General features: G+C 41.1%; 1 protein-coding gene across 10 annotated transcripts in view; it reads right to left on the bottom strand.

Moving 5' to 3' along the window:
- Window positions 1–23,240, bottom strand: part of PICALM (phosphatidylinositol binding clathrin assembly protein) — an 83,327-nt gene that overhangs the window by 18,479 nt on the left and 41,608 nt on the right. For 3 of the 10 annotated variants that reach the window (XM_044442577.1, XM_044442579.1, XM_044442578.1), the window contains exons 6-17: window positions 21,643–21,754; window positions 18,134–18,240; window positions 15,470–15,511; window positions 14,601–14,686; window positions 13,278–13,401; window positions 11,700–11,836; window positions 10,759–10,859; window positions 6,092–6,238; window positions 5,048–5,128; window positions 1,059–1,166; window positions 426–557; window positions 288–318 (exon numbers count right to left, since the gene is read on the bottom strand). In XM_044442577.1, coding sequence (XP_044298512.1) covers window positions 288–318; window positions 426–557; window positions 1,059–1,166; window positions 5,048–5,128; window positions 6,092–6,238; window positions 10,759–10,859; window positions 11,700–11,836; window positions 13,278–13,401; window positions 14,601–14,686; window positions 15,470–15,511; window positions 18,134–18,240; window positions 21,643–21,754 — 1,208 coding nt within the window. Of the gene's footprint in view, window positions 1–287; window positions 319–425; window positions 558–1,058; window positions 1,167–5,047; window positions 5,129–5,161; window positions 5,495–6,091; window positions 6,239–10,758; window positions 10,860–11,699; window positions 11,837–13,277; window positions 13,402–14,600; window positions 14,687–15,469; window positions 15,512–18,133; window positions 18,241–21,642; window positions 21,755–23,240 lie in introns of those variants that run through there. The other 7 variants (XM_044442581.1, XM_044442582.1, XM_044442580.1 and 4 more) reach the window with 6 other exon arrangements.

Raw genomic sequence — 23,240 nt, 5'->3', positions numbered from 1 at the left:
GGGGAGGGGAGGGGAGGGTTTACAGTCCCCACCTTATCGGCTAGCCTAGAATTCTGAAGTGTACTGGTTCTTGCAAAACAGGATCAGATCTGAAATTCCTAAGGGCTACTTGCTTATCTACAGCTTCCTTCAATCAGAGGGTAAGTCAGAAGTTTGTTTTCCTATGTGGAAGCAGACACCTCCATTGGCCCTATCAGTTTCAACAGGACACTCAAGAGCATGTGTTTGCCATTCAAAGTGGCTGTGATAATATACTTATAGATCAGTAAGTCATTAAAAACACTCACTTTTTAGTTGTTCCATTTCCAATGCCCAAATCTGTTACAAAACAAGAAAATCATTGGAAGTAACTCATTTGTTAAAAAACAGCAAGCAAAGAAGATTTTAAAAGTTGGCATGTTAATGTATCTAGTAAAAATACTTACTGCCCACAAGATTGGCTAAAGATGAATCCAGATCATCCAGTACTAACTTGTTAGGTGGTGCTTTGGAAACTGGAAGACTCTGATTCTGAGAAGCCACTGTTGGTTTTAGGAGTCCACCTAATTCATCAAACCCTTTAAAAAACACCAAGGAATATTAAGAGCAAAGGAACTCTTTTCAGCATAATTTTAAAATCTGTATTTTACTATTCTAAGTGTGTTAAAGCTGAAAGTGCCTTAGAAGAAATTTTCCGCTAGGTTTTTAGGTCAAAAGAAATTTTAAAAAGTTAAAATGGAGCATGTGCATATGCACACACACACACACACACTACAGTGAAGGGATGGAAGTTCTATGCTCTCTCAGACTGCAGGATCCAAAGCAGCAGAGAACTAGTCTGCTGCTGCGGCAAAAATTCTTGTGGGATGTTACAAATTTATTGCAACGTAAGCTCCCACAGTCTAAGAGCCACTTCAACAGAGTATGAAAAGGCTTCAGCATTTGATAAAGTGGGCCACAAAAGCTTGTTCCAGAAGGAATCTGTTAGTATTTAGTACGTCAGAGCATTCAAAGAGCTACCCAGTGAGATGTTTAAAGTCTCTGAATCTTATTAAAGAATGGTTATTTAAAATACCTACCCCCAGAATCCACTGGGACATTTGAAGTTTTGTTTCCAAACACAGACTCAAAGTCAACATTAAGGCCTGCTGAGGGCTGTGATGGAGCAACAGGAGATGGTGTGAACCCTACAGAAAAACATTTAAAGAACATTAAACTTGTTCATATGCAGTATATGTGAACTCTCAATTTCTTTGCAAGGAGTAATTTTACAGCCATAAAGGATTATGCTCATTCTAACATTGGAAGTGATGTCTGCAGGAACTGCATAGCTTGGTGACCTGAGAGGAAAGTCCATGATGCAAAAACAATACATTTACATGTTGCATATAGAACCGGTGTCATGGACGGAATAGGCATAAACGAGGGTGGTAACCATCATGATTAGGGACCATTCTGCCACCTGGTCTCCATCTGGTCCACTAGCATTCTCTAGTTGACCATACTCTCTCCTCCCTGGCCGCAGCCCCTTTTGCACCAACTACTAATTGTCGGGCAACTTCCTAAGCTTTCATGAACCTTCCCTCTCCCCACTAATTCCGAAAAGTTGTAACACCTCTCTTAAGGCTTAGTTATGGGCAGTAAGAACTTTAAGCCACAGTACTCTGGTATTTTGGCTTCAGCCTCCTGGCCTTTGGTCACACACACAAACTAGAATGTAGCTTTCAAGAGCTTCTGAGAAGCTCATTTCAGCCCTTGGGAAAGCAAGCAAAATGACCACAAATAACACACCCAATATATAAAATCAATAGATTTATAAAATTTGAATTTCTAAAAGATTTTCAAGATTTCATAGATTTAAATTTAGTTTTTAAAAAAACTTTAAATATATATAAGGACATATTATGATATGAAACATTTTCGTGTGAAATACCACCTTCAGTCACTAAAGACCTGAAAGAAGCTACCTGTCCTGGCACATGCAGTCCCTGTACATGCAAGGTTCTACACAATATGTTTCTCATTTCCAGTCTTTAATATACGTTTAATATAGAAAAGGCAAAATTATTCAAAACAGCATGGCAATTACTCTATCTTGATACTGCTATACTATCTAAGAACAGATTTCTAGCTTCTTGTTGCAATCTATTAGCTGCAGAAAGTAGGTTCTAAAGAAGTATTCCAAATTACAGAATGGTGCTCCTGACTTTCTTCTCTCCACCAATCCTCATCCCTGACAAATTCAGCAATTCCTTGGAATATGAATTGCTATACCACAAACCTATCAGTGAGATTTAGGACCAAAGTAGACCACATCTACTTTTAATCTTGAGCTTCTGAATTAACTGCCCATAAACACACACCAGCTATGAGCCAAGAGCATGTTTTAAACTCTATATACACCTGACACCAATTATATGCAACCTACAGCTGCTTATACAACCTACATTTTGCCTTTTACAAAACCAAGCCTCTTGATAAAAATGTACAGATTTTTTTAGAGAAATCCGTATGCCATCAGTGGGAATACATGTATGTCTATGGCCACCAGTGTCATGACTGAATGTGTAGGGAACGACAACACATCATTCATGTGAAATACAAGAGCTAACAGTTTCCTGAGGCAGAGAGTTAAAGCAATACACACAGTGCTTTTCCTTTTATTGAAAATGGCAAGCGCATTGCATAGTCTAGAAGTAATCCCTGATCAAATAAGTCTGATGCAGCAGTGAAAATGGAACAATTGGTATTAGGAATGGTAAGAAAAAGGACTGAACCAGAAAAGGCAAATATAATTGTGGTGTGTAAACACACTGACTTCCCACATCTAGCAGAGTGCATGTCACTCCAGGTGCCTCCTCTTTTCTTTTTTGGTAGTGTTGAAGATAGTACAGAAAATGGTACTAAAAGTATTAGAGGCTGAAGCATCTTTCCTACAACGAGAAACTGAAAAACAGGAGCCATTTTTCAGAAAGAAGAGCAAAGAGGCAGGACTGAAGTTTATGAACTCCATATTCTAAGAGAATACTAAAAGTTAAATATTAGAGTCTGGCAATTATCCTGTGAAACATGTTGACAGTAGTTTCAGGACCAAAGGAAGTACTTCACACAAAGTGTAATATAGTTTGGTACCACAAGAGATTTTAGTGGTCACCAGAACACAGGCTCCTGGCATCTGCTGAAACTGAAACTGACAAATGTACTGAACATTAATAAAATACAGCATTATGCTGCTGCCTGCCAGATGTTATGAACAAACAGGGATGGCCACCTCCATCACATCCTGCTTGTGAACATCCCGAGACAGACCAGACAGCCCTTTTATCAGATCAAAGGCATTCTTATGTTCTCAACACTGAATCACTAGCATTCTGGTAGCTACTTCCAAACAGCTGCATGGCCACTATTTCAAGTGGACGTGCTATGCTAAGCAGTTTCCCACACCATTAACCACTCTGAGCAAGGGCAATACATGTGCACACATGCTCATGCAGAAAGACCGCAGAAAGACTGAGCCCAGTACAGAAATTAGGCCCAAATGAAAGTGCTTTGTGGTTTCTGTACCTTGTTAAGTAGTTGTATAATAAAACAACAAATTCATGTATTAGCTGTAGAGATCCTTGTTCAGAGCATTTTAGAACTGAGCTTTTTGGTGTGATCTGTCTTTCTACCTGCACTGTGCATTCCTGAAGGGAATGGCTTCTGCACAGTTCCTCTTTAACTTCTATAGAATTGTGCTTTCAGGAGTCCTGTCCAAGCCTCATGGCTGTGGTCTTGAAGGTTCCCTTTCACAACTGTGTGACCCATGGGAGGACACTCCCACCACCACCCAGTACAAGGACACTCTCTGCCTGCTTTTGTCTGGACAAATGCTATCTTCCTTGATTTCTGCCTCTGCTCTGAAGCGTTACTTAGCAAGCTTGCTGAAAGCACTCAGACTCAAAGCACTTGTGGGAAACGGAGTTCCCGGAGGCAGATGATGTAGCTCATGATTGTTCAGCCAACAACCCCCGCTATGGTATTTGCCCCATACCAGCACTGGCCATGTCACTACTGGCAAAGGATTTATCGCTGCTTCTGCAGTGCCTGTGGCTCACCTTCTGATGGTGCCCTGGGGGAGATTTTCAGTCCCTGCTCCATTTCAGTTCTACTGCATTCTTGGGTACCTTGGTGGGCTCTTATTTGATCTGTACCCCATTTTTCTCTTTTCTGAAGAACCCAAATGGGCTTACATCAGTCTCCTCTTCCTGCTCTCAGTTTTATTCCCGCAACAACAACCCTGTGAGGTAGGATGGGCCGAGAGACTGGGACTGGCCCAAGGTCACCCAGTTTGCTCCATGGCAGAATGGGGACTAGAACCCAGATTGCCTGAGTCCCAGTCCCATGTCCTTCACCGCGCCACATTGGCTCTCCAATGTGCAACCCAACTCAGTCACTCTCAGCTTGATCTACTTCACAGGGTTGTTGTTAGAATAAAATGGAGTAGAGAACAACAGTGCAAGCTCTCTTGGGGTCCTCACAAGAGGAAAAAAGGCAGGGTATCAATGCAATGCAGTCTAATAATACAAATATAATAAATCTAAAACATGTTTTCAAGATGAAAACTAAAGCAGCAGCTTTTAAGTTACTTATTAGGGAAGGACAGATAAGCTAATCACCCCATCCTACAGGCTTTAGAAGAGCGTGATCGACAACCACTTATGACCAAAACGTGAAATATTAACAGTGAGAAAGCCAATTTTTAAAAATCAGTATTTGCAAACCTTCAGGGCAAGGCCATGTTAAAAAAAACCAAAACCAAAACAAAACCTTGAACTTATTTTGAGGTTTTAAATAGGTTTTTTTTTTTTAATGTGGACTGGTGACGGGAAACTCAAGCAATCCTACAACATGCTTCCAAACCTTAATTCTGGTAACCAGATCAGAGATTTTTTTTTTCTTCAGAGACTCAGTTCTACCCACATGCTTTCAGAAGGTGGTGCTAACCAATTAGGATTTCTGGAATTGACATGAACGCAACTCTGCAGGATGAACTGAAGAGCCTGGGGCTTGAAAAGGTTCTACCTACCTCCAAATAGACCAGCTACAGCTGAGGACTCACTGCGGAAATGGGAAGCATTAGAGTAAGCTTGCGGACCACAAAAAGAATCTAATAAAGGCATATGAAGCAGAAGAGCAAAGAAGGAATGTTACAGAAAGAAAGAAACAGGACATACTCTATTTACTTAACCAAATCTTTGGGTGCTAAGTTAGAACTACGTTTATGTGACTTCTAACACAGACAGACATACACACAGGCAATCTTGTAACAATTTCTAAAAAGGGTAATAAATGTTATACTATTCAAATACAGTAAGGTACAGCAAATGCCACATTTTACACTTCTGAAGGCACAAGGAAGTGTAAAACCCTTAAGGCATGTATATTATACCTGAAGTAAAGTGACAGAGCTGAACAGTGGATGAATATTTGGTTGTCACAAAGGGATTTGATTCAATAAATGGGTTGAAGTGATCTAGAGAACCAGAAAGAGTTTATTATTTAAATTAAGTTAAATTTAAATCATATGCATGATGGGGCAATCTTGGAATCTGGGCTTCTGAGAACAGACTTGTCACTTCACATCTAGCCTGGAATTTGAATCCTAATTGTAGGGAGATCTGTGTACTGACAACTGGACAGACCGACTACCCTTACGGGCTGTGTGTAACCCATAACAACTCGCTGTGCGGCTTGTTCAGTGCCTCCCTAACATGATTCATTTAGATGAGCACTGCTGTGGCTGACATAAATACAGAGAAAGTTTGTCCAGGTTCAGGGCAAAACCACCCCAAGTATAGTAATCACTCAGATTACCTGTCAAATAGTAGGGATACCGATGAGTCTGGGATGGCAAGGAAGGCAAAGCTCCCCCTCTCTTTCCCACACCTCTGCACTGGTTGCTGTAGATCAACTGGATAGTGACCAACATCTGGCTACAGACTAAACGAGACCTTGCCTTTACATAAAGGCTCATCAGGGTTTCCCCCTTCTACTTCTGAAAATCCTAAGTTTGCCTAAGGCAGCCAGGTAAAATTAGAGAAAGGGAGAAGCCAATCAGACACTACTTTACCAACAAACATCTCATGAGTTGGTGTCCTAGAAGTGAAAGTGGGTAGTACATCAGAGGAGACAGAAAGATGATCGCTAGATTTTGTGAGGAAAGGGTTTAGGCTTGGAATGGCATCATCAACAGCATCAGCAGTAGAAGTGAAAGGATCTGTGTGGCCCAGGCAGAGTAAGAAAAAGGAGGGGGGAATAAAGTTAGCTGTACATTAGTAATCAGTGACAGCATAAGCAAAACAAGAAGTTCATTTTGTTTAATATTATCAGTTTCCACCCTAAGCACATACTATACTTTCTTTACAGATAAGGAAAGGTTAATCTAATCTAAATAGATAGTAGGCAAGTACTAACTGGCATTCTCTAGGTTACAAAGTTACAGATACTTCCTGAAAAGGATCTCATCTCAATAGCAATCTCTAGAAGACAGAATCAGCTTAAAACATTCCAGAGAACAGCTTTGATACAGAACAATCTGCTCAACACAGTCTCCTCCCTGCCCAGCTTCAAAACTTCATTTAAATCCTCTGCTATGCTAATACGCTTTTATTACTTTCTCATCTCCCAACTTGTTTGTCGCAATAAGTTGTATAAAACACTAAAGGTGTTTCCTTGCTACTGTTTTAAAACATGCTGTAAATTTAATCTACAGACTTAGAGAGATCATATTTAGGATCTAGCTAAAGAACTGTTTCTGCCAGGGTTGCTATAACATTAGAATCCCAGTGGGAGCTGGGAAAAGGTGCTTCAAGGATGGGATACATGGAATTCCAGTAGAGTTGGCAGAAGACGGCAGCATTCAAGTTACTGCCTTGGGCGTACCCCCAGTATAGGTTGATCCAGTTATAGTCTTCAGCTGCACTTGGATTAGAAATCAGCAACATCGGGACTGCGACAGTCTTCACAGGTTTGTATTTGTTAAGCATGCTGTAGTAATGTACCTAATAAACTTGACCCTTTTGTGCAGAAGCACGATGCTTTGTAGGCATCCATTCTCAATGCTACTGTCAGCAGCTATTCTATGTTACATTGATTGTAATCAAAGAAGACTTCCCTGACACTTTAGCAAGCTTATTGTGACGGTGTTTGAGAACGAGTGCCTCCTTTATCAGATCCCTGACGGGGTTTCCCGAGTCTCTGTCTGCAGAACACCCTTTGTATTAGATGTGACCATGTCTCAATTCATGGATTCATTATTGCATTCTCCTCTGAGCATACGAACATTCAAGCTATGCTGGCTGGAGGTGCTGGGAATTACAGGGCTTATATTTAAAACCGCATGGAACTGTACCCTTAGCTGCCCATACAGCACTTAACCGGGAGCCCTGAAGCAGTAATAACTACTATAAATCAGCACATCAAGAGCTCAGTCACAGCCTCACAGACTTCTTCTCTGGAACGCTACAACTCATTATATCCCTCAACTGTTTTATCCTGTATGGACCAAGGTGTAAGCCAGGGGTTCTTTAAATCCTCCCTTCTTCCATGTGAGCAGCAGCAATGATGTTGGTGTTTCAGTGATTGGTAGAAGGACCAGCCAAGCTGCACAGGGAAAGCCTCTTGCTGTTCATCAGGGGATTCTCTCTGCAGTTCCTGCTCACAAAGGAGCCTAATTTTGACGACCCTTGCTCAATTCAGCATATAGCCCATGTTAAAAAACTACTTGCCAACTATAGCTGTAGGGGGTTCATTTAAGTAAAACAAGTTTCTCAAATGCCAAGGTGAAAACGGAAACATAGTTCACTGTGTTCTAAGAGAAGTTCCTTCAGTGGCAAGATCATGATCTTCATAAGATTTTACTCCAGTTTATCAATAATTTTAGCAATAATAACTTTGGCAAGGATACAGCATTAGCTACAAGAATTAAATCTGGTACTTCTCCTCCAACCATCATATGCAAGTACAAGTAGCTACCATAAAAACATGCTTGCCCTCATGACTGATCCTTTTCTAGCCTGCAAGGTAGCTTGCAGCTTGAGCACACAATTGCAAACTGCAGTGTCTCTGGATGCCACCCTGAAAATTAAAGCTGACACTGCAGCTTGTTGTGCTGTCTGAACCTGACAGTGGTGGGTTGTGTGAGGGTTAAAGAACCATCACATGACCCTAGCACAGATGATGGGTTCTTCGTTATTTAATCCTGACAGAATTCCTCCTTGCTGAATCTGGATGACACAAGTTGCAGCTGTAGCTGGAATACTCAAGATGTCCACCTGCACGCACTGCAGTCCACCATGGCATAAATAAGCTGCAACAAGTTGTTGCAATTGTGTCAACCAAATGCTTCTCGAAAGCTACACAGTATCTTGTAGGCTTGTAAAGTAGACAGCCAAAATGGTAGCCATGCCTATAAGATACCTGTTTGTATCTGTGTACAATAGTTGGGGTAGAAGGAAATAAGCCATGGCAGGCTGTCTGCTCATGTGGACATGTCCACAGATAAGGGGCCTATAAGAGCGAACATGACATACCAAGGATTAAAAACAAAAGTGGTCCAAATGAGTGCATTACTATATATAACGGAAAGATGACAACTGTATTACTGAATGAATGTGCAATTCAAGAGGAAACTAAGGCCTCTTGCGAGCAGTTCCATTCTTATGCGAAAGCCTCTCTCTAACCTGTTACCAGCCCTTCTCCATACTGTCCAAAATGAAATCCTGTTATTTTCCAATGTGAATTGTACTGTACACCTCCACCTGGAGCGGTGGTCATAAGGTCAATTAGCTGCTGAGGGTAAGACTCCCTAAGGGTCTTCTGAATTAAATTTAAAAGGTTAGGTGTCGAACAATGTTCTTGAAATTAGTTAATATGTTAATTACCACTAAAATCTTTATGGTTTTCTATTGGAAAACTTGATTTACTACACATTGTACAGAAAGATTAAATATGCAAAGAAAATTCTGAGAACTGAAAAAAGTTCATTTTTCCTTTAGAATCATAAGTGTAGAGATAATAAGTGAATTATAAAGGAATAAGGACAGAATTTATTATAAAACATTTAAATAATATCTTTTAACTTCATATAACAGAACATGCATAGCCTCTCAATATAGAGAGGCAGCAAGAAAAGAAAGGGCTCTTTGATAGAAATATTCATTGAACAGAAAGTGTCTGCTGCTTAAACACATTTTTTTTCATTCCGTCCCAGTTGAGAAAACCTGCCAGACCTCCTCTAACTTCTTCAAAGTCTAAGTTCCATGAAAGAAGCAGGGAGCATACTAGCTTGGTGATGAGCAAGGGCCCTTTGACAGCTCTTAGAAGACAGAAATTTGACAGGGAAAAAAATCTATGCTTTCTCTTCTCTGCTCATCCTTTAAGTTATCACATTCATAGTCTTGCATAGCGAAAAGCAGCAAAGACACTCCTCTTGCAAAAAAGATCAGCACCAGTGCAGCATATCATTTCAAGCACCAGTTATGTTTTTAATACTTGAACACTGGCTAAGCTACACCACATCGAGGGAGAGGGGTTGCAGACATCCCTATTTGCTTCGGTTGGCTTACTCTGCTCACTACAAGTCAGGTGAGGGAGAGATTAGCACTTTCCTGGACAAGCACAAATTTTAATTTCTCTGTTCTGGAATTGGACGTACAAGTCAGTATACTTCATCAGGCAAATTTAAGCCCACTGAATTCAAACTGGCTCCATGACACAGCTAACTCCATTTTCAACTATGACTGAAAATCATTATTGAACACTTCCTTTCCTATAGCCTTGGCGGGGAAAGAGAAGCCCCATTAAAATATATTCAATTGCTTAGATTCTCCCAGGACAGAGCATAAACTTTTCAATTGCAGCTTTTTACTTGGCAGTAACCTTCCAGATAGTTTCCCACTTATTTTTAATGTTTTCATCAGTGCTAAGCAAGGACTGCATATTGTTTATGTTTTAGTATTTTAACAGACCTAGACAGTCGGTTATTATTGTTCTTGAAATGCTGTAAGATACTGAAAATGATTTTTTTCTGTTAAAAAGCACAGAAAGCTAGTAAACCACTGAAACATCAACATTTCAGTTTGCCCTTCATTCTCCACATGCAGCTACAGAGAATGACCACAGCTTAGTTGTAGAGCTCTGCATTTATTGCCAGATATGGCTGGGAAAGCCCCAGGTCTGAAACCCTGGAGAGCCACTGACAGTCAGATTGAACATCACTGAGGTAGGTGGACCAATGTTCTAACTTAAGAATGCATAACGAATTAGGGTGCACCACCTTCTGAGGTACACTTAAGCCTCTGGCACTGGTCAGATAATCCTCTAAAACACAGTGTGAATCACTAGAAAAAGCTGTAGCTTTCCTCCTCTGTTGCGGCTTTGTTTTTCATTTTCAGTTTTACACAGGCAAGCTATTCTGCCACCATACTGAAATACTATTCTGTGCTTTCCAGTTATTGTTCAGAGAACAAAGGAATACATTTTTTTTCTGCCACACAGCAGTATTCAAGGCTCACAAGAGAATAAAATAATTACCAACAAAGATCAACTATGGTTAGTGTTAAATTGAACAGTAACAGAAAAGCTACACTGACAACCATGATTTGATGAATTATCTGATCCAGACACTGAGCAAAGTCTGATTAATTGCAGTGAGAAAGTACTGCTGAGATTGTAAAACTGTATTATTGGTGAGAGCGGCTATGCAATGACCACAACTGGGATATAACAGTTTCTTACCTCCCCAGGTTCCTCCTACTTGAGGAGCAGAGGATATAGGATGCACAGCCGGATGAAAGGTTGGCTGCAAATCAAGCAGGTCATTTGGCAGCTTTGACGTGCTACAGGAACAGATGAGGGCAACCATTAGTGAATTAAGCAATGATGTCATGCTTCTGTTAGACTGGCCAAACTGTATGAGACTACTATGGACAGAGAAATGCAAGCAGAGCCACCGGGCACTGATTTCAACTTCACGGGAATCCCAAAATGTGAAGAAATACTTTATTCCCCGGAACAGTATACCACCCAATTGTGCATTACAAAACTGCTTCCAGAAGGTCCCTCAGTGCCAGAACTTTCTATATGTTACTGAAGGGAAGTTAGAGAAACAGAAACACTCCTTGGGTTCGAGCTATCATTTCATTTTAATTTGTTACCAAAAATGTTTCTCAACCATTGTAGCAGCAAATACAACACTTTTAAACGATGTACACCGGGGATAAAGTTTGCTGAAGCATTCAAACCGAGTAGCAGCGAGAGGTGGCATTTTTTCAGTGTTAAAATCCTGGTCATGGAACAAGCTCCTTAAAGGGACTCCACACAAACGACTTATTTCCCCAGGGTGTCTAATTTTAATGAGCAATATCAGAAGCTGCCATTCTGCTTATACCATTGACATAGTGTAACTCCTGTGCAACACCAACAGGCTATGCTGGTGTGATGGGCTTCCTTGCACAACCCATTACACCAGCACATGCTTTGCCACTGCACTAGGGGACACTTAACCTAGAGCTATTATCAATAGCCTAAGCAGAGCAACAGCACTGCATACTGCCCAACAGCTATATTCTGTTACTTTCCTGCATTGGATTTTATTTTCATATTGCATTTTGCATCTTACTTTGATTGACTTGTATGTTGCCTTAATATTTATTACTGGGTAAAAAATGGAGGCATACCTGTTTGAAGAACTAGGTGTGGAGAAAATATCAATGGCTGGTGTAGTTATTATGCTCCCTGCTGTATTAGATACAGGGGAGGAGGCTGTTGTTAAGGAGGTATGCGGTTTCTTTGCAAGTTCTTTTAGACGTTGCTCCTGTTGAGTAATGCAACTGGCATCAGATCCCCAGAAATAAGGTTTGCTCTTATAGCTAAGATGAAGTAGAACAAGCCCCTCAAGCAATGATGTCAGTGTAGATCTCAGTTAAAAACCATATGCAAAGATTTTTTTTTATTAACTCATCACCCTCAGCAGTATATAAGTGAGTCACACAAAATATATTTATACACAAACTGTGAAAGCGGTTGGATGCACTAAAGGAGAATGAGTATTGAGGAAGGTACTCTGTTGTTCATTTCACCCAGCAGTATTTACTAGCAGAGGCAAGCTCTCACATGTGATTATCATCTGCTCCCCAATCTCCTTTTCAATGGAAATGCCAGGGACTGAAACTGGGATGGCTCCACATGCTAAGAGGCTCTGTACTGAACCTGGTACTGAAAACCACCTGTACAAGTACAACTAACCATCAGGAAAAATTGAGATTTTCCTTTGCTGCACTCAAGACCAACCAGAGGCTTCCACCTTCTGCTCCTTCTGTATTCAGCCATGATTTCAGAGGTTTGAAAGAGTTATACAAAAGAAAACTGTCCTTTTGCTAAGCAATATTGGTTCTGGCAACACAGTAACGTTAGGATCTGCTTTCCATCACCTGTGAACATGATTTTCCCCCAGGAACACCAATGATAGCTAACAGTATCTATTCATTTATTCTGCCACCTCCTGCAAATAAGTTAAGCTAGTTTAAATAATTTTGATCCCCATTTTATCCTCATAACAAACCTGTGAAGTAGCTTAGGCTGAAGGACATGCTCAAAGTCATCCAGGAAGCTTCATGGATGAGGTGGACTAGAACTTGGACCTCTGGAGTCCCACTCTGACTACTATGTCTCAATGCCTCAATAGTCTAAATAACTTGTATTGTCTTCTTGAACCAAGACCTCACACTTAACAGAACTTTCAGTCTACAGGCCTAGAAACTAGGAATGCTGCGGTATTCATCACTCACAAGTGCCATCTGTACTCCAAATCTTGGGTGCTAGCTGACTCATTCCCCACCAATTATTCAAAAGAAATCTTGAAACAATCCAGCTTTGCCAGCTAGGCCCCAATGGGCTAGTTCAAATGATTGCCATGGTCCAGTTATTCAAGGTGATTTTAAGCCACAAGTTGTTATGCATGCCAGTCACCATTATGAATACTCAAACTGCTGTGGGCAGGTGCTGCAGCTTATAATGATGTGTAAATCAGGTGAAGGGTAGGCTGTTAACAAACCACCCACAACTCAAAATTAACCATGGATTCTGCATGGGTGGAAAATCCACAATGGTTGCCAGCATGCACCGCAACTTACTGACTGTGGCTTCGATACCATGGCAACTGTGTATACTCAGCACACTTCCCATGTTTAAACACTACGGAGCAGAAGACAGAAAAACACACAGATGTCAGACCGAAGCAAGAAAACCATGCGCACCTTTAAAGCTTTTAAACGCGCCTGCTCTTCCTCTAGTGCAGCTTGTTTTTCCCTTTCATCTACTTTGGTGAGTGACAGGCCGGTGCTTGCAAGGGAGGAGACTGCATTGGAAAGAGTGGTAGCCCTAGGGAAAGTTGACAGTAGGAAACCTGACAGTTACATAGATAACTTGATAATAAAAGATGTGCAACAATGCTTTCTTCCATTTTATTCAAAACTTTAAACATTCAGAACACATTTCTTTCATAAACTCTTGAATATAAGCTAGAAAGCAGTGTTTCTCTCATCTCTGAACAGGACAGAGATGCTACCACATCTTCCAGTGCTGCTTATGTTCTGGCTGTCCCTGTTCAGGATTGAGTTTATTAACAATGGAGCATGATCCACCAGCATGATTTTAAAACCAAGCTACTCCAAGGAGCAAGTCTCCTGGACTTCAGAGTGAAGCACAGCAAAATAATGTTAGCCACTAGTCTAGCATAGATTACATGGTGAGTTTTTAAAAATGCTTTTATTTAACCATGCTTCATTTGACTTAGTAGGTGCCAAGGCCTACAAGGGATATGCATTCACCTTCATGGTAAAGGTTGAGGATGAATGCCTTCCATTCGGGCTCCAGCAGTGATGAAGGCAAGGTGAGAGCACCATCCCCTGCAACTCTCTGGGGTTGGCCTGAGGTTATAGGCAGGCACAGCCTTCAATATGAGTTAGTATTGGACCAAAATAATCAGCTTCTATACATCTGGAACATTGCATGGCACAAAAATGCATTGATATTTGGTTAACTAACATGGTGACTGAAAGGCAGAAGCAGGATCAGCCAGCATTTGTTTCAGAACTGCATAAATTAGGCCCCTTCAACTTGGCAGATTAGGGCTCTTCAGCACTGAGACTATCTATTCAAAAAGTTCCAGCAAAGGCAGTCATGTTGACCATAAGAAAATGTGCAAAATCCATGTTGCTGCAATATTCTGATTAGGTCAAGCAAGAGGTCATCACAAAACAGTTGTGCCAACCTGAAAGCTCCGGATCTCTTCAGCAGGCAAGGCATTACAGAAGGAAGCCAGGGGTGCGAGGGAGAAAAAAAAATGACTAGATGGTCACAATGTCTGCCAGTGCTGACTCGTCCCAGGGTGACAGTGGGAGGAGCCTGCAGGTATTCAGATTATGCTCTGCTTCAGGTGGTATCAAAACCTCAACTGGAGATTTCTGCTGTGGAACATCTGAAGCCCCTCAAGATCCAAATATGCAAGCAGGTACTTGAAGTAGCTTCAAGCACTACCCATCATCCAGTACCAACCACGAAAAAGGATTAAAACATGCCTGCTTGCAGCAGTGGAGTCTTTGATTTTCTTTCCTTCTAACGAGGCTAAGTGCTGTTCCAATGCATCAAGGAGGCTGCTTGGTGCCTGCAAAACCAATCAGTAGCCTTTTAGATACTCAAGGCAAATAATGTAATGTTCCCAAGGCACCAGTTCCCATGATATGAGTTTACAACAGTCCAATGATAGGCAACTGAATAAAGCCAGCAGCTCTCAACTGCACTATCACCAAAAATGTGTTAAGTGCTGAGCATGGTATGTTAGGGTTCCATCGTTTCATTAAATGAGACTGCTCATTTGAGCTGCCATCAATGGAAAAAAGCACAAGGAAAAATGGCACATTTATGAATAATTACTCTATGTTCCAAAGTATACAACTTGAAAGCAGCTATTGCTTTAAGCCATATAAACATGCTAATGCACTATAAAGTTTTATCATCCTGAGATGGCATCTTGCAATCAGGTACAGATATCAACAAGCTTACTATAAGAATTGGGCTCCTTACAAGCGGAAGAAAAACTGGGCATAAACGTAATACAATAATTATAACATTACTAAAAACAAGAGGATGCAAATGCTTTAAATAAATAAATAAATAAATAAATAAATAAATAAATAAATAAATAAATGAGCCACTATCACAAAATTTCCACAGATTTCAAATTCAGGTGCCCACTGCCTTAAGGTATAATCCAACACCAAGGAACGTTAGGTGAAGGATGGATAGACCAGGAGGTGCAAACCTCATTTAAAAAATGAACTTCCATAGAAGAACATGGTTACAGTTCAAGGATTCACAATTACACCAGTGTCTCCTGATTATGAAAGCCCAAAAGAGACATGCATGACAAATGCATAAAATCATCTACCTGAGAAAGATCTGGTATGTCTCCTCTGTCTATCCCCACTTGCTGTAACAACAAATAGATTTAATAAGATATAGGCCTTAAGCATGTTTGGCTAAAGACAAGATGAAAAAAGCACATTGAAGGCAAGATCATGAAGGGAAGGATTATTCATGACAGTTCAACATAACTCAGTCTGCATATTTTTGTATTATAAAAGAAAAAGTACAAACAGAAAAAGAGAAAAGAGTTATTTTAATGTGTCAAGTGAGCAATATACATTTGTAATATAATGAATGCCAGGGTACAGGCTGTTAAATCATTTTCTTTAAGGGTGTTGCCAAAACAAATCTGTAGTTTTTTCAATTCTGTGGTCCTTTGTTATTTGGTAGACGTTCATAGAAAACACACTGAGGGTTAGAAAAATTTATATCTGAGGAATGAAGTGGTTGACATCACTGATGATTATGATAACCAGAAATGACCTTTAGCCAATGAGATGGTTTATTCTGACAAAGTCATATGCAGAGGGGCATTGACAAAGCAGGTTTACTGGTGAACCCCCGAAGGCTGTGTGTGACCTTGGAACTGCGCTCTTGGCAGAGCTGCAAGCTTGCACACATTCTTATGCTGCCATCAAAACAGCTTAAAAATTGCAACCTACAAAGAACTTTGGTATAAGCCAAAAAGGTGGGCCAGAGGACTTTTTCTTAGTGCAATGAGCTGACTATTTTGAGGGCTACAGTGTGTGTGGGGGGGGGGGGGGGGGGGAGAATGACACTGATAAAATCGAGCTTTCTGTGCCCAGGCCCTGACCACATATTAGGATCATAGATAGTGTGAACCAAGCTTTCTCTGGTACTAAAGTGATTGGAGCAGAGAATTCAGATTCCAGAAAACAGATGCCAAAGCAATTTTTTTTAGTGTCATCATTATGCACAAGGTCATTTCAGCTACCTCAAACTTAACTCTCTCCCCAGTAGGCATGATGGAAGCACATATGCACATACTTTGGCAACAAACAGTTTTAAGGATGGTGGGGCAGAGGGAAAGAGAAGCTTGAAATCATAATAAGGGTATAGACCAGCCTTCCAAAACCTAGTGCCCTCCAACTCTCCTTAGCTCCAGTGAGCATGGCCAATAGTAAGCAAACCTGGAAATTGTTGTTTAAAACATCTGGAGGGCACCTGGTTGGGGATGGGTAGATTCTCTTTTACGCTTACAACCCCTCACATTTTATGCCTTCAATACTGATACCCTGGCATTCAAATTTAAAAACAGAGCAATGACCCGTCAGTCATGAAGAAGCCTCTACCGAATGGGTGGGATGGGAGACTAAACTATAGTGGGGATAATGCTAACCCTAAATGCATTATAAAGCCATTCCTATGTAAGGAACAGCAAGTTCCAATTTCCCTTGGGGGGGGGTGATGGACGGTTTACAAGCTTGTAAACTGTACAGGACCACAGTCTTACAGGTCAGAGCACACAAGCATGAAATACTTGTGCATACAACAATATATACATGATTTAAAAGATGCCAAGGGGCCATTCACATAACACATACTGTATCATGTTGACACAAATTCACTGGGAAAGATAAGCCAGAGATTTGGCCTGAGGTGTCAGTGTGAGCTTAGGTGGACTCTGGGGGACAGCGGAGGACAGGGAGGTCTGGAGGAATGTTGTCCATGGGGTCGCGATGGGTCGGCCGCAGCTTTGCGACTAGCATAGCATAGTCACCTCTACACAGATGACACCCAGATTCGTCTTGTTAATCAGACATAGGAAACGTGGTGGTACATGGCCTGAAGCCTGTTCTGGATGGCGTTATACCTCTCCAAAGGATCAGATGCACAAAATCGAAATGCTTCTAGCACTGCTGTGAATAGCACAAGTGACCTCTGTTGCTCCAAGCACCTTTTTCCTCAGCTTCAGACTAACCAGAATGGAAACAGCCTGGCCATTGTTATTCCTACTGAAGCACACTCCCATTTAGACAATTGCAATACACAGCATGTTTCTAAAATTGTTTAGAAACTGGAGTTGGTCCAGAATAGGACGGGCAACTCGAACATAAGTTTGCACTCTGCTGACTGCACAGGCTCTTAGTTCGGTCTTAGGACCAATTTAAAATGCTGGTTCTAACCTTTAAAGCACTAAATGGCTTGGGGACCAGACCAAGCTACCAGAAACGCAGCCTTCTTCCATATACCTACCTTAAACCTTAAGATCTTCAGAGACCCTGCTTGGAATACTACTCCAAAAGAGGTGAGACAAGGGACCACTAGGGGGAGAGCCAGTTTGACAGTGAAATCCTGGTTTTATTATTTTTTTCTTTCGTTACTGCTTGTATACTGCATTTCACTGTTCTATTTGTTTGCAAGCTGCCCAATTTCTCCTAAGCAGAGAGTATATACATAAGAGGAGAAAGCCCATGTAAATGTCCTATGATCTCAGCCAATATACACACAAGCAGCTGTTGCCTTGAGTGAACTATTCGTAAAACTGGGTCTGCAACAACACCCCTTGCTCCTCTTTGTGAATGGCTCCTTGGCAAACTCCAAGGTAAGCATTACAACCGCAGAAACTTGATCATTATTTTGATTTATTCTCCAAAAAATTCTCATTTGCACCATACTGTCATTAACAGCCATGACAAAGCTGTCGATGGACCAGGATTTTTACCTCAGCAACCTTGAGAAACTCAGAAATCCTTGTCATTCTGGTCAGAAACTTCTTGTATATATCAAGGCCTTCTTTGCATTGATTCTTTTTCATGTCAAAGTATTTTTCTGCAAAAAAAGAATTTAGAAGTGACAGCATTCAAGATAACTTATTTCCTGTTTACAGCTTACAGAAGTAACACACATTAAGCCACGTTCAGGAATGAATATATAGCCACTCCAAATTAAGAAACAGTGGGAAGTTCACAGATGGAATTAAATTTAGATTCCTAAAATTGTTAAGGTTTTTAGTATTCAAACAGCAAAGTGAAAATCTGCTTTAGTAAGGGTACTATTTAAGTTCCTCTAAAAAAAGTTAGTGAAAGCATCCTTGTGCACATGGATATACCCCTAAACCAAAAACCAACTCCTCTTACACAAGGTGCCACTTTTCCCTGAGGCTGGCAGGTTGGAAACAAAAAAATGGCCACAAGGAAATTCCTTCAAGTCTGGAAATCTATTTTACGGTGAATTCACAAAGTATAGAAGGTGGCAGCACCCAAGAGAATAAGCTATCCTGAACAGAACTGATCAACATCAAATTGTGGAACAAAACCACTGAATGTGGATAATCACCTGGTTATATTCTAAATGTTCCCTATTTTTACTCAACTTCTTGTTTTTACCTTTACAGATAAGAAGTGTTAACATTCATTGCACTGCACTGAATGGATTATGATCAGCCGTCTCCAACATGGTGCGGAACAGGGCTTCCCAGAAAGATGCTCACAAAGTAAAACAACAAACAAGAAACTCTTCACTCTCCATCCCTTTAAAGTATTATTTTTAACTAAAAACTTGGGGCAAAGTTGTTTCTAAGCCCCTTCCCAATCTCCTTCCACCCACAAAGATCTTTCCCTCTTCTCTTTATTTCAAGTCCTAGCTTCTTGATCCACTGTTCCCCTCCCCACAACCATTTTCCTTCCTATTATTCTGTTTTCTTTCTGTCCTTAGCCTTGCTCTGCCTTTCTCACTCACCCCATTTCCTTGTCTTTTTTCCACTCCAAGCTTCTAGCTTTGCCCAATCTCCTCAACCATGTTATTTCCTGACCACCACCTATAGCCTCTTTCTCCCCCATCTTTTTAACCCCGTGTTTCTCTGATCCCAGATTTGTTCTTGCTATTTCACCATCCCTGCCACTCCCATGTTTTGTCCTGATGTTTCTTCCTCCTGAGTTCCTATCCTTATTCTTTTTATCTTCCTTCCATCCCTGATAGAACAAGAGATGGGAGAGCCAGGCAGTGAACAGAGTGCCAGAGTCTGGAGTCAAGACAGTGAACTAGGGGAAAATGTATGTTTAACTAGGATAAGCCCAGCAAACTTAAGTAGGTTCATCCTAAGTAATTCCCATAAAAGAAATCACAGGACTGCAACCATAAATGCAGTTTGTTTATTACTTGTCCTTCTATGGTGTTACAATACATGGATGTGGAGTCAGTTTGGAAATCAGACCTTTCTTCTGCTTGTACTTACTTTCTTGGATGAGTTACTTGTCTTTTAACTAGCCAGGCCCCTTTGACTGCCATTATGTAACTAGGCAGAAAATTGACATATTGTGGTTGAAAAATTACAGTAATTTCCCCAAATTTCCAAATGTGTCCATGAGTTCAAAATAGTTGGCGAACCCTGATGTACAAGAATGGGCAGAACTAGAAAATCTGTTCTCATAAAGGACAACTCTCCAGTCAAGCTCATGCATCACATTTTCAGAAGTGTTCTACACTGTTATTAAGAAAACTTGGTATCCCATGTCTTGCTGCATTTAAAACAATGGTGCCTATTTTACATTGAAAGAATCATCCGTATTAAGAGCAATCCATGGGAAACAGCATGTCTTGTAGGTAGGTTTTCACTTCTCTCTCTTGTTGAACTAGCTCTCTTTTTTCACTGACTTCTTTCTAATTCTGGTAATAGCAATCCACCAGAGCAATGAAGTTAATGACACATCACTGGAAAGGCCACAGTGTACCCAACACATCTCTGCCCAAAGAAATTTAATAAATGAAGAACTTGAAAGCCCTACTGGACTGAATCAAACATCTATGCAGCCTTCCTGACACGTTTGGACTGCAACACCCAGAATTCCCAGTCAATAGCCTTGCTGGATGGGAATTCTGGGAGTTGCCACTCAAATTTTATTTATTTATTTAAAGCTTTTCTATACCATCCTCTTACCAAAAGTCTCAGGATGGTCTTACAATAAAGCAAAGTAAAGCACAGCATTGTCTTCTATAAAACCCCATTTAAAATAACAATTTAAACATTAAAATACTGGGAAAATAAAAAGGGTTTGGCCTGGTGCCAAAAAGAATAAAGTGTCAACACCAACCAAACCTCTCTGGGGAGCATATTTCATAACCAGGGCTCCAGCACAGAGAAGGCCCTTCTCTGAGTAGGCACTCTCCTAATCTTGTTTGAAGAGGGCTCCCGAAAAAGGACCTTTGACCCAGATCTTAAGGGACGGGCAGGCACAAATGCCTTTGAAGGCCACCAGGTTGGGGAAGGCTGAATTATCTAGTCCTGCATTCTGTTCCCCATGGTGACCAGATAAATGCTTCTATGAAGCCCACAAGCAGTACATCTATACTTTATTTATATCCTGCCTTTTTTCCTTTGGGGTACTCAAGGCAGCTTCCATTATTCTCCTCCTCCTCTCATTCTTATCCTGACAATAACCCTCTCAAGTAGGCGAGGCTGACAGCCTGGGAAAGGCCCAAAGTCACCCAGTGAGCTCCATGGCTGAATGGGAACTAGAACCCAGATCTCCTGTGTTCCAGTACCATACTTTTAACTTTGACAGCATCTTGCCAGGCAGAATCACTGCAGTGAGAGTCAGTATTAGTATGTCCAAATGCATATAGCAGCCATGTTGGCTGCGGGATGCAGTCCAACAAATCTGGAAAGCACCAGATCAGAGAAGGCTGGCTTAAGCAAATGCTACACACTCCCAGTTTCTGCCTTTCACACTGCCGTGGATCCAGATTTGGTCGTCCACAGAGTGAACAAAAAACCACTGAGAAATCAATGGGCCTCTCTAAGCATGACTAAGTCTGGATCCAACCCCATGCGTGGGATAAGTCCTAGGCAAAAAGAAGGAAAAACGGGCCTCAAGTGTTGGCAGGTACCAATGAATGAATGAATGGAGAGAATCAATTTGACAAATGTAATTTATGACAATCCTGAAGTCAGTGTGCTAAAGAGTAAATCTCTCAACAAAATATGCCTCCTTTCCCAAATACTATTCAAGCACATAAGTATCAGCTTTGCAGTTAGACTATGTGTGGTAGTTGGACATGAAGAAAATTATAGTTCAAGGAAATAACTGCTTGTATTTAGGCATTTTTCTATTTACATGTAAAGAAAACCAATTCTTAAAATGCAGTCTAAAATTGTCTTGCAGGAAATAAAAATAAAGATTACTGTCTTGTTCACTAAGTAGAAGGAAGAGATGTAACAGAGGAAGTATTTACCCAACAGGTTAATAATCCCTTCATTATAGGCTGCAAAGAGTCTAATGGCATCTTTGAAGAGAAGCATGAAGGCAGCGTTAATTACACCATTTGTAAGTTCATTGCTGTTGACCTGCCAAGAACAAGAAAGGAAGTTAGTTGAACTGGAAAAACACCCACAGCTGTCTTCTGTTACAATATTCAGGACAGAGACCCTTGCCTTTTGACACACTGAACTATAAATCTGTGACATCAGAGACTACAGAAATAAAAAGGAACTCCTCCGCTTCAAGAACTCCGCAGAGGTCACACATGCCTAAGAAGCAACTCATCGGAAGACAAGTGCCAAGATGGTCACTCCAGTGAACAATGATGGATTTAGCATCCAAGTGTCTAAGGGCTGGGAATGTTGTTGCTGTCATTAGCACCCCTGTGATTTAAGTAGTCTCTAACTTAAGTGCTGCACTTGGTAGCAAACCGACTATCACCATTAACACCGAAATTTTAATGGGAAAAGTTTGTATATAACAAAATATATTTCAGTTCTGATGTTTCACAATTCTGCTTTCCACAGCAAGCGTTTCACCTGTGATAGGAGGTCCCATTTTCTCTCCAGCCTGGAGTCAGGGAAGGAGTAAGGCCTGTCTGCCACAGCTGAGCTTACCTGCCAATGGCACTGTGGAACTATGTGGGAGACTCCTGGCCCCTTGTCAAGCTGCATACTGGAAAAGGCTGGTCTTGCCATTCTGACACTCAACAGCGGACAGCACTGCTGCCCAATGCCAACTAAATCCAGGATTTCCCTCTAAGTATGGATGGAAAGGTTGGAGATGGACAATTGGTCCACAGATCATTTCAGCTGCTCAACGGCAAGGCAAGATCCAGAAATCCTCCCCAGTTCCAAGCTGGGAGTTGGAGAGAGAAGGGCAGGAATAATCCCAACAGGCACTCTAGGCTTCAAAGGGTCTCCAGTAACTACTCCAATTGTAGGGACTGTATGTGCACATACACACACAGACAACTGACAACTTTGCCTGATAATAATCCTACATACAGTCATTTGGGAGCAAGTCCTGCTGAACAGTGGAATTTACTTGCAATTAAGACATGTACAAGATTCCACTGAAAGGAAGGAGTAAAGTCTTAGCAACACTAAGTTGGGTTTGACTACCAAGGCCAATTAAGATTTGTAGACTGCTGCTCAATTCAGAAATCATCAGCATCTCCTCCTCCTCCTCCTCCTGTCAAGCCATGCTTAAGGAAGCTTAAGCAGCAATTAAGCCACAGTTCGTCCATAAAATCTGGAAACTCAAACTACAGGCTGAATTCAGAACAATGCCGTGGCAAACCATGATTTAGTATGATGTTTAAGCAGACCCACTAACACTTCCTGACATACTGCTCATGTAAGGCCCTGTCTTTTAGAATATAGAAGCAGGCCTGATGTATGTCCAGATACATGTCACAAATACATGCAGCTCATCCCACATGCACAAACATGTTGATTTGGAATAGGTACCACCTACAATATAGTTTAAATTCAACAGTTTATCCATAGGAGAGCACCAAAAAGCTGAAACAAATCCAACCTTTAGGTATCACCATCATCCACTGCAATT

This window comes from Varanus komodoensis, unplaced genomic scaffold (genome assembly GCF_004798865.1).
Source record: "Varanus komodoensis strain SLA01 unplaced genomic scaffold, ASM479886v1 scaffold4, whole genome shotgun sequence".
In the NCBI taxonomy this organism is placed as follows: domain Eukaryota; kingdom Metazoa; phylum Chordata; class Lepidosauria; order Squamata; family Varanidae; genus Varanus; species Varanus komodoensis.
Note: the sequence above shows the minus strand (reverse complement) of the source record. Positions and strands in the feature narration are given on the sequence as shown.